This window comes from Anabrus simplex, chromosome 1 (assembly GCF_040414725.1).
Source record: "Anabrus simplex isolate iqAnaSimp1 chromosome 1, ASM4041472v1, whole genome shotgun sequence".
NCBI classification, from domain to species: Eukaryota; Metazoa; Arthropoda; class Insecta; order Orthoptera; family Tettigoniidae; genus Anabrus; species Anabrus simplex.
This window is the reverse complement of record NC_090265.1, coordinates 1,589,054,102-1,589,073,821: the sequence shown is the minus strand read 5'-3', so window position 1 is coordinate 1,589,073,821 and position 19,720 is coordinate 1,589,054,102. Positions and strand designations below refer to the sequence as shown.

At 38.4% G+C, this 19,720-nt stretch overlaps 1 protein-coding gene across 3 annotated transcripts in view; it reads right to left on the bottom strand.

The window, feature by feature from the left end:
- Positions 1-19,720, bottom strand: part of Sec31 (secretory 31) — a 386,738-nt gene that overhangs the window by 345,781 nt on the left and 21,237 nt on the right. For all 3 annotated transcript variants that reach the window (XM_067138230.2, XM_067138232.2, XM_067138231.2), the window contains exon 4: positions 10,792-10,927. In XM_067138230.2, coding sequence (XP_066994331.2) covers positions 10,792-10,927 — 136 coding nt within the window. The remainder of the gene's footprint in view (positions 1-10,791; positions 10,928-19,720) is intronic.

The window sequence follows — 19,720 nt, the reverse complement described above, 5'->3', positions numbered from 1 at the left end:
AAAATGTGAAGGCAGAGCTACCTAGGTTATGGCTACACGAGATGACAAGTCCAGCCTATGATGACCGGCAACAACCCGAGATTGTCCCGGATGTTCCCAAAAGGATGAGGGAAATGCTGTGAACCAAGCCCGCAAGTCTAACCACCAAGACATGTGATGACGAGGGAATATGGAGAAAGATAAGTCATTATAGTGATATGCTATATTTTTATTCTCATTTATCGAAACGTGAACGAAGTGCTATCGTAAACATTATCAAAGAAGTGATGTTTTTTCTATTCAACTTGCCCCAAGTATGGGCGATAAATTTAATGCAACCTTTGGTAGTATCGCAGCCCTAATTCTTACCAAGTTCCACACTGGACTGATAAAAGTATAGGTATAACCATCACGCTGTACTTCCATTCAACTTACCTCATGTTGTGGTACTAAATTAATATGATGTTGCCCGCGCAATATTCCCACTTAATTGGTACTAATTAACTATCCGAAATTGGGGATGGATATACAGATCAAGCGCGGTGGTTGCATGTCAATATTAAGTCAATATCTCAGGGTAAAAACATCTATTCATATTCAAAAATATTATTTACTTTCACAAGTTCCGTTGAAGAGGGTGTATATTTCAATAAGTCACTCATTTTTCTCCAAAATCCTACCGTAGAATCAATGTGAGCCTCTGAATATCATGATTTCCGAAATACCAGTCCAAATATATCCTTACAACTAATCTTCCTATCTCTACCTTTGAAAATAAACGCTTGAATAATCTTAAAACTAATTTATTAGCATGCCAATACTATAACTAACAAAATAATGACCATCTCTGGTAATAGAGGAAAATAAATTCGAATATCACATATTATCTTTCTTGACAGCTCAAATTAATGAATTAACATAATTAAAATTGGGCAGGTATCTTTAATTCATTTGGGCAATTATTATTTTGCTGCGTGACCACATTTCATCATTTTATTTTATCATGGGGGCAATTAGGATTTACTCTTTATTAAAGGAGGGAGTGGTCTTTCTTTCCTTTAGGTCTATTTGCAGTTTTCTTTGGGATTGGTTTGGGAATTGCGTCTTTGACTTGTTTATGGCATGAGATAAGTAACTCTTTCCAATTATGGCTTCAAAATGCCATCTTAAGTATCTAAAAGAAATTAATCCTAACCATTAATATTAATTCCAACATCCTTATATATTAAAAATATGTGCTAAAATAAAATAAAATATCTTCATTTACAAGTGCCATCTCCATGTTCTTCAATCATCATAACCTGCCAGAATCGTACAGATCAATTAAATATTATGTGTATTTTCAATTAAAATGACTCTTTCTACTGCCTACCAATTTTACCATTTTCAGGTTAACGCGTGCTCCAATACTGTATATTCACTATGTGAGACAAATATATTACTAGGTGACTGTATCTCTTTCCCATATACACTTCAAATACATGTAAATTACGCTTAACTTATCTCCATATTTCATTTAAGTTCGACCAATCGACCATCTAACCTCTTTACTACACTTAATATTCACGTATCTAGGCCTTAATTCCACTGCTTGCCTCATTTTCAATCACAACATAACTGTGGCTAAGCATTAATTCGCACCTATTTCCTTCAATCATTTACTTACACAATACCTATTCAACATCTCAAATCTCCAACAACATATTATCATTCATGCTTCCAATTACTGCGATTCCTCCGCATTCAATCAATATCTCTACTCAACTTCTTCATAATGACTACTACGTCGCAGTAAAACACTTCTTTTACCTTAATATCTTTTCATAACATCGCAAGCTGCTACTATTTATTCCAACTCATCGTAAATATGGACGATATTGGCCTAGTTATTCCATCTGGTCATTGGGTAGCCTAGGTTTATTGTTATTACACTGCACTTTCATATCTTAGCCTTGCCTACCTTAATATACGACGTACTCTTAAACATATTGGTTCAAAAACATCCTTATTCACTTCCCGATACTGCTCACATTAACCTCAGATCAAACTTATGAGCACGGCAGTATATTACTACACATAAATAATACGTATCTGTGGTTATTTTCTCCGGCATATGCCTTAGAATTCACATATTGGCACAAACAGGTCATATCTTTGGCACTTCAGCATTCCTACAATTATACTACACTAAATGAAATACTTTATAGTTAAATTTCTTAAAATGTTACTTATCTCAAGCCATTTTAGGTCTGACGTTGCTTTCTTCTTCCTCCTCACGGCATCTCGGAACGTCTAGCCTTGCACTGGATTACGTCATGCTGGATCTCTAGGTGGCCAGGCTTGAGCTAACGATGATCTGGTCAGCCTTCCTCCATCGCTTCACGCTCGCTCCATTTCGTATCCAATTTCCATGCAACGAAAAGATATTATTAATTTAACAGAATACATCTTAATTCTCCATATATATAGCTCTTCCAAGGACTTTGTCTAATTGTATTTATATTTCTTATCCTCTCTAGATAAAGCTCAGAATTAATTATATTCTTATAAATTGGTTCTTTCTTGGTAAAATCTGTTGCCTGAATAATGTTTTTTGAATCTTATAGATGGGTTATACGGATTATTTGATGGAAATCTGGCCGTTTACTAAGTCAGTTTAGGCCTTATTTACGACTGCCGTATTCCGACACCTCTTCTTCGGCACAGTATTTGAAATGTATTATACGTGCTTCCCTGCCGTTTTTACGTATTTTTCAGTAGTTTGTTTCTAGATTCTTCCTTCGTATGGACTCTGATAGGGTTGTATTGATTTTAATAGTTGTTCTTCTGGTTAGGTAATTGCAATTCACAGTTCGTTTCCGATGAAATCTTATTGCCAAGGTAGATAATAATAGAACGTTTTTCCAATTTTTTTTACGTACAATGGTTCATTTCTCATAGAGTTTCCTTTCCATCTCGCCAGGCACTGCCTCCTAGTTGCAGTCAACTTGTCACAAAAAGTTATTCCGTGCATTCTTAACGCCTGAATCTCATCTGCGCCATTTTTCTTCCGATCTATCTTCATGTCAACTGACGTCAATTGTAACGTAATGGTACACTATGTTGACATTTACTTAATACATCATCAGATAATTCCTGATAATATGAGTGGCACAGAATTAGCCTATACTTATATATTTCTTCTATCCACAAGTATTCTCACTTTGATCAGGAAAGTTAGGAAGTCTATTGTAGTACACTACACTGGTAACTGTTTTTTGAAATTGAAGGCTATTAGTAATTGATAGTATCTTCTTACAAGCTAAATTGCCTGATATCCAGAGTAATTGTGTTAAATGACCATCAAATATGGGTGACAGCACAGTATTACGACACGTATAATCACCGTATGAGCACTTTAATTTATAGCTACTCCAAGTGAACAATTTGAGTAAATATTAGTTATGATGTTTCAATCATATTATTATTTTTAAGGATGTAATGACATTAATGATTTACCTTTCTTCTCATATGAAATGCAACACCAAGAATTTTGAAAGAATGTTGGGAAAGTGTAACACAAGTGAACCATGTTAAATAATTTAAATTACAGTATATTATTATTATTTTATATATTTTCCCACAATCAAGTCAATAACTGAGCATGAACAGCTTCATCCAAGTGAATCCATCACACTGTGAGGTAATTAATGAATGTTTGAGGAAAAGTTAGTAAGATTTTAGGAACAATTTCAAGTGATGATTAATAAGATGAAAGATGAGATTTTAATTTTATTTGTGATTTAATCAGACTTTGGAATCCACGTCCGACACATTTAATAACTCTCAGTCAATATTGTAAATATTATAATATGATGTAATTTTCATTATTCAGTTAGAGATCTCTAATTTTGAATGCATTTCAATGATTAATTGAAGAAGCACGAAATCAACTATTACTTATTTTTCAAGAAATAATTCATAACATACTAAGTATTTTCTTCAATTTCTATTTTATTTTAAAATAAATATTATATTGTAAAACTTTATTCCTCTTTCAATAACTTCTTAGGATAAGGATCTAGTTATAAGTGATGCGTGTTTGAATATTATGGTAGTTGTAAAAGTTGATTATTTGCGTATTCTTGTGAGTCAAATGCGAAGACTAACCGAATTACGGGTAGGAGACGTCCACTACGTAGGTTAGGGTTTTCTGCTAGTATAATCTGGTGATCTTTTCTCGAATGCGGGACCCATAGCCCACAAATTTAAAGTATCAAGAAATTAATAGAATATTCAAGCTAGCCTGGATCTATATGCGACTCGACCTGGACGCGGGAACGGCACAATAGGCTATTGTATCACGCAACAAATATTTGCTACACTTCACTGTACCACTCAGCACAAAATAAAAGGCTAACTTCTGAATACAAAATACAAGCACAAAAGGCTTACTCTGTTATTCAGCAATCTCGCTGCGAACTGGCAAGCAAAACTGAACATTCCTGAGGCTAACGGCTTGCTCCCTGAAGGTGTAACTTATCCTGTGAAGTTCAAGAATTTAAGGCCTTTTGCCGTAATCACATTACAGTGGCGATGGATCTTACCCAAGTTGGAAATCACGTTTATTTCACAAGGGATGACAAATAACATTGCCCTGGTGTGAAAATGGGAAACCACGGAAAACCATCTTCAGGGCCGCCGACAGGGGGGTTCGAACCCACTGTCTCCAGGATGCAAGCTCACAGCTGCATGCCCCTAATCGCAAGGCCAACTCGCTCGGTAGAGTAAAATATTAGTTAACAATAAACCAATTAAAACACAAATAGAAACTTTACTTTTAAACACGATGAAACAAGCCACTCTCCCTCATAAAATGTAGGAAAAGGTCTACTGGCCGCTCGTCATCTCGTCACTCCTTTTATCTCATATGAAACTCTTGTGATAATCCGCATGCCGCTGGCTCCAAATTGCATTGCGTTCGAAGACAGGTTCAGATAGCAAGTGAGCAAGTGATCACTGAACGTGTGTATAGAGTGCGAAGAGAGGAAGAGTGGGAGAGCGGGTGACCTTGAAAGAACCAATCACAGTCCAAGTTACAGGATAGCCGGCGATGGGCCAGGCTCGAAAATCAAACGTGTTTGAGACCATGGATGTGGCGATGATAGTAGCCAGCAGCGTAGCTATGAGCCGGGTTCCAAGGTAAAAGCACTGATTGAAATCCATTGGTTTGTTTCATCATTGCCTAACATTGAGCAGTGAAGCTTGGCGATGGCAAGCAGCCAGGCTGCAGCATAAACGTACCCTTAGGCACGTAAATGAGCGAATGATGTGGATAGATTTGTCAGTTGGAGGAATTAGGACAAGAATTGTGTCCGTGTGTTCACCATGTGAGGGTGCAGATGAGGATGAAGTTGACAAGTTTTATGAAGCATTGAGTGACATCGTGGTCAGGGTCAGCAGCAAGGACAGAATAGTGCTAATGGGCGATTTCAATGTGAGAGTTGGGAATAGAACTGAAGGATACGAAAGGGTGATTGGTAAATGTGGGGAAGATATGGAAGCTAATGGGAATGGGAAGTGTTTGCTGGACTTCTGTGCTAGTATGGGTTTAGCTGTTACGAATACATTCTTCAAGCATAAGGCCATTCACCGCTACACATGGGAGGCTAGGGGTACCAGATCCATAATAGACTATATCTTAACAGACTTTGAATTCAGGAAATCTGTTAGGAATGTACAAGTTTTTTGCGGATTTTTCGATGATACAGACCACTATCTGATCTGTAGTGAACTAAGTATCTCTAGGCCTAGGGTAGAGAAAGTGAAATCTGTCTGCAAACGAATAAGGGTAGAAAATCTCCAGGACGAGGAAATTAGACAGAAGTACATGGATATGATTAGTGAGAAGTTTCGAACAGTAGACAGTAAGCAGGTTCAGGATATAGAAAGTGAATGGGTGGCATACAGGGATGCTGTAGTAGAAACAGCAAGGGAATGCCTGGGAACAACTGTGTGTAAAGATGGGAAAAGGCGAACATCTTGGTGGAATGATGAAGTGAGAGCAGCCTGTAAACGTAAAAAGAAGGCTTATCAGAAATGGCTCCAAACAAGGGCCGAGGCAGACAGGGATTTGTACGTAGATGAAAGAAACAGAATGAAACAAATAGTTGTTGAATCCAAATGGGAAGATTTTGGTAATAACCTGGAAAGGCTAGGTCAAGCAGCAGGGAAACCTTTCTGGACAGTAATAAAGAATCTTAGGAAGGGAGGGAAAAAGGAAATGAACAGTGTTTTGCGTAATTCAGGTGAACTCATAATAGATCCCAGGGTATCACTGGAGAGGTGGAGGGAATATTTTGAACATCTTCTCAATGTAAAAGGAAATCATCATGGTGGTGTTGCAAACAGCCAAGCTCATGGGGAGGAGGAAAATGATGTTGGTGACTATGGAATTAAAGGTAGATTATTAAAATCAATCAAAGGCATTTATGTTGACAATTGGGCTTCAGTGAGAATCGATGGTAGAATGAGTTCTTGGTTCAGGGTACTTACAGGAGTTAGACAAGGCTGTAATCTTTCACCTTTGCTGTTCGTAGTTTACATGGATCATCTGCTGAAAGGTATAAAATGGCAGGGAGGGATTCAGTTAGGTGGAAATGTAGTAAGCAGTTTGGCCTATGCAGATGACTTGGTCTTAATGGCAGACTGTGCCGAAAGCCTGCAGTCTAATATCTTGGAACTTGAAAATAGGTGCAATGAGTATGGTATGAAAATTAGCCTCTCGAAGACTAAATTGATGTCAGTAGGTAAGAAATTCAACAGAATTGAATGTCAGATTGGTGATACAAAGCTAGAACAGGTCGATAATTTCAAGTATTTACAGTAGGTTGTGTGTTCTCCCAGGATGGTAATATAGTCAGTGAGATTGAATCAAGGTGCAGTAAAGCAGTGAGCTCGCAGTTGCGATCAGCAGTATTCTGTAAGAAGGAAGTCAGTTCCCAGACGAAACTATCTTTACATCGCAGTGGCGGCTCGTGGCTGAATAATATGGTGAAGAGCTATAACCTGTTCTGTTTCCAGCGACAGATTTAGGAACTACATGTTGTTTCTGGTTGTTTTGTACTCGTATCTCGTACCTGTGACTGGCGGAGGGTCCACCACGTGACCAAAAATGTATATAGACCGGATCGCTCTGTAACGTCATAGCGCGGCAACCATGTGGTTGCATTTGCTCTACAGTGTAAAGTACAGATAAGATCTGACTGGGACTCTAACAATTACGGAAGCGCGGCACCCTCGGGAAGAGCTGGACATTTTGTCGTTTTGCGTTTACGACACACAGCTGTTTACTGAGGCTAGAAACCGAAAAATTATATTACCAACTGAAGGAAAAGCCTATTTAAACGGACATTTTCATTGAACTGTGCAGTATTCAGTCTAGCATTTTCCTTCAAGGCATCAGATATCGTATTTTGGTTTCCTTCCAAAGTCTTCAAATATAGCTGGCATTCTATATGTTCTGCAGAGTCTGAGGGCTTATGTAAAGAATGTGTTATGTTCAAAAGGGCTGAAAATCCTTCTTTATTCCAAACGTTATTTTTATTGCTAAAAAGCAATCAGGGGCAACACAACAACTTCTGTAGAGCTAGAGAGGAGCATAACCATGGAAATTCCTTCAACCACGATCGTTTGAAGCTAAGATTGTAAGATTTACCGGAATGATTCACTTCTTTTGTAGCACAAATTTGCGGTGATTCAGTAGGGCGACCAAAACGTAGAACTTCATTCTGATCTTCGTTTCTCCAACGTGTAAATGGTGTTTCTAATAAAATACACACTATGTCATAAACAGGATACATGTTTAAATAAAACAGCACAACACTACGAATGAACCACGATACGTAAGAACTCGTACTTCACACAGGATGACGCAGGGAAGACGAAACATTCCGATCTTCCCGCAACTTCACTTGCACATTTCGCTATGAGTAAAATACGCGGGTGACGTCACGGTTGTCATGGCAACCGCCAAGGCCAAGCGGCACTTGGGAGGTAGAGCCAGCTGCTGAATCTCTCGTCTTTACTAAAGCTCACGCGCCGTTCTGTGGGTGCCGACAGCCGGCGCTTTCGTGAGTTCCCCTGGTTCTCATCAAGTGATGCGAGTTCTTGGTGCTCCAAATGCCGTCCAAAAAACATTTTCTTTTTGTAAATCCAACAAATGTCAAAGGAAAATTAAATTTAAAAAATTCATTCTGGTAAAAATAAATGGTGAAGTGGCACTTCACCTACTTCACCTGAAAAGCCGCCCCTGTTACATCGGTCTGTTTTAAGACCAACTTTGCTTTATAGGAGCAAAAGCTGGGTGGACTTGGGATTTCTTATTCATAAGTTAGAAGTAACAGACATAAAGGTAGCGAGAATGATAGCTGGTACAAACAGGTGGGAACAATGGCAGGAGGGTATTCGTAATGAGGAGATAAAGTTTAATTTAGGAATGAACTCGATGGATGAAGTTGTACGCATAAACCGGCTTTGGTGTTGGGGTCATGTGCGGCGAATGGAGGAGGATAGGTTACCTAGGAGAATAATGGACTCTGCTATGGAGGGTAAGAGAAGTAGAGGGAGACCAAGACGGCGATGGTTAGACTTGATTTCTAACAATTTAAAGATAAGAGGTATAGAACTAAATGAGGCCACAACACTAGTTGCAAATCGAGGATTGTGGCGACGTTTAGTAAATTCTCAGAGGCTTGCAGACTGAACGCTGAAAGGCATAACAGTCTATAATGATAATGTATGTATGTATGTATTCATGTATGTATGTATGTACGTACTGTACTGTATACATATTCGTCTTCCTACTTGCATGGAAAGTACCCGATGCCCTTTAAAACATCGTAGCTTATCGAACATTCCTATGACGAGGAGAGGAAGTATCTCGCTTCTATCTGCATTGCAACACAGGACAGTGACTCTCTCCTTGTACAATTTCCTGCCATGGCACTTCTCTTGTAATTCAGAAACGCTGACCCTTGCCACATCACAAAGTATTTTTAGACCCACTAATGCATGCAGTCACCTTGATTCACAGTTTAAACCTTTCAAATGCCAGCGGGGAGGGGAACTATCTCCGAAATGTATCCAACAAATTATTCAAATAAAGCACTTGGATAAATCACTGGCAAACATAACCTCATGCAACGAAAGAAAAAAAAGAAAAACAAGATTCAAAGACGAGGACAAATTAGGCTTCTTCCCTGTGCAAGTGCCTTTTTTTTTTTTTTTTTTTAATTACTGTACTGTTTTTTCACCAACTATCAGCAATGCCAGTGTTCGTGGATTCTGTTTCTCCGCACACTGCCTGATACATTATATTGTGGCATTCCTTATAATGCTGAATACAAACGAATTATGATTTCACTCAAATTTAGCAACTATGTAACACACTGTAGACACACAGAAGCGAGTGAAAGTGTGGAAAGCTACCCCTGCATGTTTCAGAAGACACGTTCTATCATAACGCCGAGAAAATTTTAATTAAATTACTCCGTAAACTACTTTTTTTAAATGTAAAAGGAGTTTTGAATTAAAAGTCTGAATTGTTTTCCATTTAAATATCGTCACTCCTATACCAAAACCGCTAATGTGACAAGGCTCTTCCTATCTAGTATTTCCCTTAAGACTGGTCACGCCCTCCAGCCACATATTGATATGCAGTCCATCAGAACAAACTTTGTTGAGTTTATTTTCCTATACTGATGTGTAAAGGAAAATGAACCTTACTGTACCGTACTGCAGAAATGTATGTTTGCATGACATATTTACCTGCTCCTAGAGTATGATGTACTCAACGTTCATTTTACTTTACACATTAGCATAAGAACATAAACCCAACAAAAATTGTCCTGATGGGCAATATGTTGCTGGAAGGCATGACCAAACTTAAGGGAAATAATGGATAGGAACAGCATTATCACACTTGCGGTTTTGGCATAGGAGCGACGATATGACATATGGGGGAAGTTTTTGTTCAATCTGCGGTTACAAAAAACATAACTGTACAACCAACATCGAAAAATGTGTGAACCAGGAGTGATTTATCAACCTTGATGAAAATAAAACCCGCACCCCAATTTTTTTTAATATGCAGGGATTATTCGCGTAAATAGAGTATCTAATGGAAACAATATGAAGTTTTTAAACTTGAATAAATAGAGTATGTCATAGCAACCAACACGAACAGACGACAGCTGTAAGTATTCATAACCGCAAGCTGTTGGATAGCGTTAGTGACACTGTCTCGTTGGAAAGCTATGCATTTTGGAGATAGTTTCTGCTATTATCATTGTAACCTATTTGATAACCTTATACTTCACATATAGAGTTAATCTTCTGGTGAAATTGTATAGTCACTGTCCTCTAACTGTTTCATGCTATGCATGAGTATGTTTTTTTTTATTTTTTCTCTCTTCCAACTTTACATTAGCGAATATATTTTTTCACTGTAATGAACATATGCTATATCAGACTTCTACTGAATTAATATTTAACAATATAAGTAAGGCAAAAAAAACTTTTTTCCACAATTTCCTTTCCTAAATTAGGATGTGGGGATTATTCAATGGCAGAGATTCATGTATATATGGTATTTAAAAAATATCAAAACAGTGAATATTGATATTGTATTCAGTCAGAGAATAAGTGCTTGAATATAAATAAGTAATAAGATCATTCACTGTCACATAAGTCTAAGCAAATTCTATTCTATACATAACATAATATGAATAACAGTGCATTTATCTTAAAAATAAATTTCATATCTCCACTGACCTTGTCTATTCCATGCAATCCATATCACATCTTCATGAGGCTGAGACTTAGCACCTGGTGTCATAGGACTATTAATATTGTTCAGATCCCAAATGTAGATCTCAGATTCTGAGGCCCCTGTAGCTAAGAGGTTGCCCTATAACATCACCAAACACAAAAAGTTGAATGACGTAAATCACACTGCATCATTTCTCAAATCAAAGTTATTCTACATTCCCATTATATTTTGCTAGCTGTTTAACATTGGACCAACACTGATAGATCCTTAGTGATGTTGCAACAGGAAAGGCCTATGACTAGAAGGATAGCAGCTGTGGTCTTAATTTAGGTACACCCATAGCACTTGTCTGGTTAAAACTATAGAAAACCATCAGGCTGTTGATATGGGGTCAAACCCACTATCTCTTGAATGCAAGATTATATCCACACAACCTCTCTAAAAGTAATGGAGAGCCTAGGAAATGCCTAATGGTCCTAGATTCATAGAAGGGAAAATCCTGACATTCACCTCCCCGTGGTAGAGATGGGGCAATGTTTGCTGGAGCAGCAAGTGGCTAACAGGTGCAGGGACCGAGAATCTCCCGGGATAAGGAGATCCCCTTTTAACAAGAATCAACAACTTCCTCAGAGGTTGGATGAGCGGCTAGAAAGAAGAAATTATCCCAAAAGGAAGATGAGCTAAAGGTTGGCCAACGGCATGAGGATGCAGAAAGCAACTGCATTAAAGATCTTCCCATATCCTCTAGTAACACATCATGGCTGTGTTCAAACCAAATGTTTCCGGATATAGTCCCCCATTCGCATCTGGGGGAGGGGGCAGTTTTGAACAAAGGTGTGGTTGAGCAGATTTCTTTCAGTGAGAGTATTAAAATATGTATATAGAATGTACGGACACTGGCACAAACAGGAAAAGTTAACAATGCAACCCAGAAAATGAAAAGAGTGGGGATTAAGATCATGGGTGTGAGTGAAATACGATGGCCAGGATCAGGTTATTGTAACATTGATGAACACCGAGTGTATTATTCCGGAACATCTTCCACTTTGGTGTGGGGCTTATATTATCTAAATCAGTTGCAGTGTGTTTTACTAATTTTGTTCCAATCTCAAAGAGACTCATGTTAGTTCAAATAAATGCCAGACCTGCACAAGTGAATATCATCCAGGTGTATGCTCCAACTACAGATGAGAGTGATGAAGTAGCAGAACTATACTCCCAGATTGGGGATGTTTTGAAAAAATTATCAAAACGTGATCTCAAAATCATAATGGGGTATTTCAATGCCAAAACTGGGAGAGCTTCTGAAGGTGACTTCATAGGCCCATATGGTCTTGAAGAAAGAAATGAAAGAGGGGAACAGCTTAGTACATTTGTTGGAGAACATGGATTTGTGATAATAAATACATTATTTACCATTCCACCCAGACGTCTGTATACCTGGAAGTGTCCGAGAGACTCACCCGAACATACTGTTAGAAACCAGATTGACTATATCCTGGTAAACCAAAGATAGAGGAACAGTTGTCCTTCAGTGAAAACATACCCTGGCGCTGATATTTATTCAGACCATAATCCTTTAGTTGGTGTTTTAATTATGGTGAAGAAAACTAAGAAAGTGATTACAAAATATGACTCAACGAAAACTTAAACAACCCTCCACAAGACATCAAGTTGAACTACAACTAAATAACGTACTAAACATGGTACCTAATAATTCGTGTACTGAAGTGAAAAGTGAAAAATTAAAATACACAATGGAATTAAAGATAAACATCTGCGAACAAATTTTGTCAAAAAGAAGACAAGGATGACAGATGAGATCCTTAAATTAATGGAGAGAAGGATAGCAAATCATAACACTGATGAATATAAAAACATGAATAAAGAGATCATGAATAAAATAGGAGAAGCTAAAGAAAACAAAATGCAGGTAAAATGTGCTGAAATAGAAGCGTTACAACTAAAACAAGACGGTTTCAAAATTCATCGTAAAGTTAGGGAGCTGACAGGAAAATTCAAAACAAGGACAGCAAACAAGCTGGTAGACAATGAAGGAAAAGTCATAGTCAACTTAGAACAAATCAAACATACATGGAAGGGATATATAGAACAACTGTTGCTGGAAAACCGACCAGAACCTCTACAGCTAAACTGTGAAACAGGACCAAGTATTCTAGTAGACGAAGTACGAACAGCAATAAAGGTAAAGATGGCAAAGCCTCAGGCCCAGACAACATCAATGCAGAATTTTTTTAAACATTTTAATGAGGAAAATGTGAAGTGGCTGACTGTAAAGTTCAATGACATCTACGATTCTGGTAACATTGCTTATGAGTGGCTAAAATCAGAATTTATTGCATTACCTAAAAGAACCGGAGCTACGTTATGTGGCAATTTCAGAATGATAAGCTTTAAGCGCCATTTGTTTAAACTTTGAATATACAAACTTTGCGAAGATCAAATTTCACCTACACAGTTTGGTTTCTGAAATACAGTTGGCGCACAGGAAGCTCTATTTAGCATTCAGGTACTATTTCAGCGAAGTAGAGACATAAATTGTGATATTTATGCCTGTTTTATTGACTATCAAAAGGCCTTTGATAAAGTGCAACATCACTAGATGATTGAAGTATTATGAAGTATTGGTCTAGATGATAAGGATCTAAGAATCATTGTCAACTTATACTGCAATCAGACTGCTTCTCTCAGACTGGGAGAGGAAAATACGGAAGACGTACATATCCAACAGGGTGTACGACAGGGTTGTATAATGTCTCCATTGCTACTTAACATCTATTTAGAATATATCTTCACGGAAGCACTGGATGATATACAGATGGGAGTGCTTTTAAATGAACAATGGATAAACAACATTCGATGTGCAGATGACACTGTAATTTTTGCAGATAGTTTAGAAAGTTTACAATATCTCATTAGAAGAGTAGCATTCACTAGCCATGAATATGGTCTTGACATTAATATAAAGAAAACCAAAGTTATGGTCATAAGTAAAAACTTTATTCCTGCATGTCATCTAGTAATTGACCATAAACCTGTTGAACAAATCCGGAAATACACTTATCACAGCATCATCATTAATGATCAATGGGATAATTCAGTTGAAGTGAAGTCCCGCATTGGAAAAGCTAGGATGTGTTCAACAAAATGGGAAAACTGTTTAAAAGTCATGACGTAATACCAGTTACAAAAATGAGACTCCTTCGCCGCTATGTATTTTCTGCTCTTTATTACGGTGTTGAAACATGGACTTTAACGAAGTTGCTCAGTAAAATATTAGAGAACTTTGAGATGTGGCTATACCGAAGGATGCTAAGAATGTCATGGAAAGATCAATCACTAAATAGACAGGCAGTGTCTTGGCCACTCCAGACATTTTAGTAGGTTATCATAAATCCTTAAAATAATGTCTTACAAGATACACTTTAATTCAATTCACACTTTGCTCAGTCAAATCAATAACATCAATTTAATCCCAAATACACAACAACCCCCCACTCCAGTCTCACTCCCCCAGTAGCCGCTCCCTCTACCCCTTCAAACTTCCCCTCCGCAACCACAAGCAGCAGCTCTAGACAAACACGCAACAGTACTCGACGTGCTCCCGTGTAATGCACAACAGTGTCAACATCTAGAGTAAGTACAACACACACTCTTTTACCTCTAACAAAAAACCTAGTAGACGCAACTTCTCACACACTTCGTTTCTACTTACAGATAAATACGGCCTACAACATAAAAGGAAGAAGCCTTCATGCTATCTTTCAAAATCAAGATATCAAGTATTGTAAAACAAATTGACACTTGATAAAATTATGCAACACCAAATTAAGGAGCATGTTGCTTAAACAATTTTTATTCTTACAAAATGCATTTTACTACCAACTCAGCATGAGTATATATTATGAGTCTTGTACATACACTGTATATTGAATATGCCTCGAATTGAACACTAGACAACTACCCAACTCTTCGAAAACAGTGTCCAAGTCACTTCAAAACGCTCATACTACCAGCAGAGGAACACGGTGAAACAAACAATATAGTTATTACAAGAATAAACCCTCAAAATGTTTCAATCAATTAGCCATAAGTTTTAACGCAAAATAGTGGACACTTCAAGAATACTACTATCAGTGCATATATAGCATTGCAAGTTTCAATTTTTACGCTGATCAAAACAACAAAAACATTTGCAAATAACATGACATGTCCTTTTATACTACATAACCCTTTTACAATCCAAGAAGAGAGGACTTATTTTACCATTTTAATTGTATCATTTGTTTTAGACGGTCTGTTGAATTGGACAATTGTCACGATTGTACAATAATTTCCAATGTGATGTTTTAAGAACCATATTTGTAATTGTCAGCTGAGGATGACCCTTGAAGGGTCGAAACCGGTACTGTGAACGATAATATGTAAATAAATGTATTGATAAGGTGGAGGCTTCAGTATCAATCTTATGTTGACTTTGTTTAATACGAGCATAACATTATGGCGTCCTATCATGGTGAGGCGGTAAATATCAAGATATCCGGTTGTGTTGTCTGAGCATATCGGCAGGGCAGATGTTTTCAGGATGGAATGAATACTGTGGGTTACATAAAATTACATGGGAAGGGGCTGCTGAATCACGCTGTATAGTATATAAATGATATGAGTACAGAACTGAAATCAGAGACAAGGCTTTTTACAGATGATGTTATACTATATAGAGTAGTAAATACATTACAAGAGTGTGAGCAACTGAAAAAAGATCTCGACTGTTGTGAGATGGACAGTAGGCAATGGTATGATGATACATGGGGTTAAAAGTCAGGTTATGAGTTTCATTACTAGGAAAAGTCCTCTCAGGTTTAATTAGTGGGTTGACGGGGTGAAAGTGCCTTACGGAGATCACTGAAAGTACCTAGGTGTTAATATTAGGAAAGATCTTCATTGGGGTAATCCCACAAACGGTACTGTATATAAAGGGTACAGATCTCTGTACGTTTATGAGGGTATTTAGGAGTTGTTGTAAGGATATAAAGGAGGCGGCATATGTCTCTGGTAAGACCCCAACTGGAGTATGCGACCCTCACCAGTATTACTCGATTCGAGAACTGGAAAAAATCCAAAGAAAAGCACCTCGACTTGTTCTGGGTGATTTCCGACAAAGGAGTAGCGTTACAAATATGTTGCAAAGTCTGGGCTGTGAAAACTTGGGAAAAAGAGGGAAAAAGAGGAGATATGCTGTTCGACTAAATGGTATGTGATATAGATGTTGATTCCCATAGGGAACCTGAAATATTTGTCCCGAATGAGTAAATTTACAATACCAATATAATTGATCTGTTGTTGGATATTATAAATTTTCCAGCTAACTCATTCCTGGTTGCCAGCGTTCTGCCCTAGTGTGCTAAGTTGGGCTCACCATTTAGTAAATAGCACACCTACCAAGATGCATGACTAGTGGATACCGTGGAGGCCACTACGTAGGCCAACTATATTGGTATTATAAATTCACTCATTCGGGACAAATATTTCAATTTCCCTATGGGAATCAACCTCCCCTGCGAATCATGTGACCTTACAGTGGGGGGGGGGGGGAGGCCTTGCGTATCCCAACGATTCATATAGCTGAACCGCAGGTGAAACCATATCGGATGGGTATCTGTCGAGAGACCAGACTAATGAATGGTTCATCAAAAGGGGGGTAGCAACCTTTTGGAAGTTACAAGGGTGGCAATCTAGATGATTGACTGATATGGCCTTGTAATAATACTCAACTTGGCTTAGCTGTGTTGATACTGCTACACAGCTGAAAGCAACGGGAGACTACAGCCGTAACTAACACCTGAGTACATGCAGCTCTCTCTGTATGAATGATGTACTGATGATGGCTTCCTCCCGGGTAAAATATTCCGGAGGTAAAAATAGTCCCCCATTCAGATCTTTGGGTGGGGACTACACGAGAGTGGGCAATCATCACTAAGATGGATACTGACATTCTACGAGTCAGATCGTGGAATGTTCGAAGTTTGAATTGTTGTGGTAGGTTAGACAATCTGAAAAGTGAGATGGATAGACTAAAGTTAGCTGTAGTTGGTATAAGTGAAGTATGTTGGCAGGAAGAGCAGGACTTTTGGTCAGGCGACTACAGAATTATCAACAAAATATCAAACGGGGAAATGCATAGTTGGTTTAACAATGAATAAGAATATAGGGCAGAGGGAAAGCTACTATGACCAGCATAGTGAAAGGATTATTGTTGTCAAGACAGACACCAAACCAATGCCCACCACAATAGTACAGGTCTATATGCCTACTTCAGCAAATGATGAAGAAATTTAAAGAATAAATGAAGAGAGAAAAGATTTAATACAATATGTAAAAGGTGACGAGAATCTAATTGTGATGGAAGACTGGAATGCAGTGGTAGGCCAAGGAAGTGAAGGTAATACAGTAGGAGAATTTGGATTGGGACAAAAGAATGAAAGAGGAAGTCGATTGGTTGAATTCTGCACCGATCATAATTTAGTCCTTGCTAATACTTGATTTAAACACCACAAAAGACAGCTGTATATGTGGAAGAGACCAGGAGACATTGGAAGGTATCAAATAGACTTCATTATGATTATGCAGAGATTCAGAAACCAGGTGTTGGATTGCAGAACTTTCCCAGGAGCAGACGTGGATTCTGAACACAACTTGTTGATCATGAAATGCCACCTGAAGATGAAGAAATTGAAGAAAGGCAGGAATGCATGAGGTGGGATCTAGACAAATTGAGAGAAAAGAGTGTAAGGGACTGTTTCAAGGAACAAGTTGCACAAGGACTAAATGAAAAGGCTAAAGCACAATAGAGGAAGCATGAACAGTTGTGAAGACTGAGGTATCTAGGGCTGCTGAAGAAATGATAGGAAGAAAGGTAAGATCACATACGAATCAATAGATAACTCAGGAGATATTAGACCTGATTGAAAAACGACAAAAGTACAGGAATGCAAAAAATGAAGAGGGCAAAAAGGAATACAGGCGATTAAAGAATGAAGTGGATAAAATGTGCAGGACAGCTAAAGAAGAATGGCTGAAGGAGAAGTGCAAGGATGTCGAAGGTTGTATCGTCCTAGAAAAGGTATATGCTGCATAAAGGCAAACCAAGGAAACCTTTGGGGAAAGGAAAACTAGGTGTATGAATATTAAGAGTTCAGATGGAAAACCACTTCTAGGGAAAGAAGGCAGGCAGATGGCAGGAACATATCCAACAGTTTTATTAGCGTGAAGACGTAGATGATATGGTTCTGGAACAAGTTGTGGCTGTTGATGCTGATGAAATGGGGCACCGAATTTTGAGGTCAGAATTTGAGAGACCTAAATAGGAACACGGCATCTTGAATTGATTATATTCCCTCTGAATTACTGGTATTAACCATGTGAGGGTGCAGATGAGGATGAAGTTGACAAGTTTTATGAAGCATTGAGTGACATCGTGGTCAGGGTCAACAGCAAGGACAGAATAATGCTAATGGGCGATTTCAATGCGAGAGTTGGGAATAGAACTGAAGGATACGAAAGGGTGATTGGTAAATGTGGGGAAGATATGGAAGCTAATGGGAATGGGAAGCGTTTGCTGGACTTCTGTGCTAGTATGGGTTTAGCTGTTACGAATACATTCTTCAAGCATAAGGCTATTCACCACTTCACATGGGAGGCTAGGGGTACCAGATCCATAATAGACTATATCTTAACAGACTTTGAATTCAGGAAATCTTTTAGGAATGTACGAGTTTTTCGGGGATTTTTCGATGATACAGACCATTATCTGATCTGTAGTGAACTAAGTATCTCTAGGCCTAGGGTAGAGAAAGTGAAATCTGTCTGCAAACGAATAAGGGTAGAAAATCTCCAGGACGAGGAAATTAGACAGAAGTACATGGATATGATTAGTGAGAAGTTTCGAACAGTAGACAGTAAGCAGGTTCAGGATATAGAAAGTGAATGGGTGGCATACAGGGATGCTGTAGTAGAAACAGCAAGGGAATGCCTAGGAACAACTGTGTGAAAAAATGGGAAAAGGCGAACATCTTGGTGGAATGATGAGGTGAGAGCAGCCTGTAAACGTAAAAAGAAGGCTTATCAGAAATGGCTCCAAACAAGGGCCGAGGCAGACAGGGATTTGTACGTAGATGAAAGAAACAGAATGAAACAAATAGTTGTTGAATCCAAAAAGAAGTCATAGGAAGATTTTGGTAATAACCTGGAAAGGCTAGGTCAAGCAGCAGGGAAACCATTCTGGACAGTAATAAAGAATCTTAGGAAAGGAGGGAAAAAGGAAATGAACAGTGTTTTGAGTAATTCAGGTGAACTCATAACAGATCCCAGGGAATCACTGGAGAGGTGGAGGGAATATTTTGAACATCTTCTCAATGTAAAAGGAAATCATCATGGTGGTGTTGCAAACAGTCAAGCTCATGGGGAGGAGGAAAATGATGTTCGTGAAATTATGCTTGAGGAAGTGGAAAGGATAGTAAATAAACTCCATTGTCATAAGGCAGCAGGAATAGATGAAATTAGACCTGAAATGGTGAAGTATAGTGGGAAGGCAGGGATGAAATGGCTTCATAGAGTAGTCAAATTAGCGTGGAGTGTTGGTAAGGTACCTTCAGATTGGACAAAAGCAGTAATTGCACCTATCTATAAGCAAGGGAACAGGAAGGATTGCAACAACTATCGAGGTATCTCATTGATTAGTATACCAGGCAAAGTATTCACAAGCATCTTGGAAGGGAGGGTGCGATCAGTCGTTGAGAGGAAGTTGGATGAAAACCAGTGTGGTTTCAGACCACAGAGAGGCTGTCAGGATCAGATTTTCAGTATGCGCCAGGTAAGTGAAAAATGCTACGAGAGGAATAGGCAGTTGTG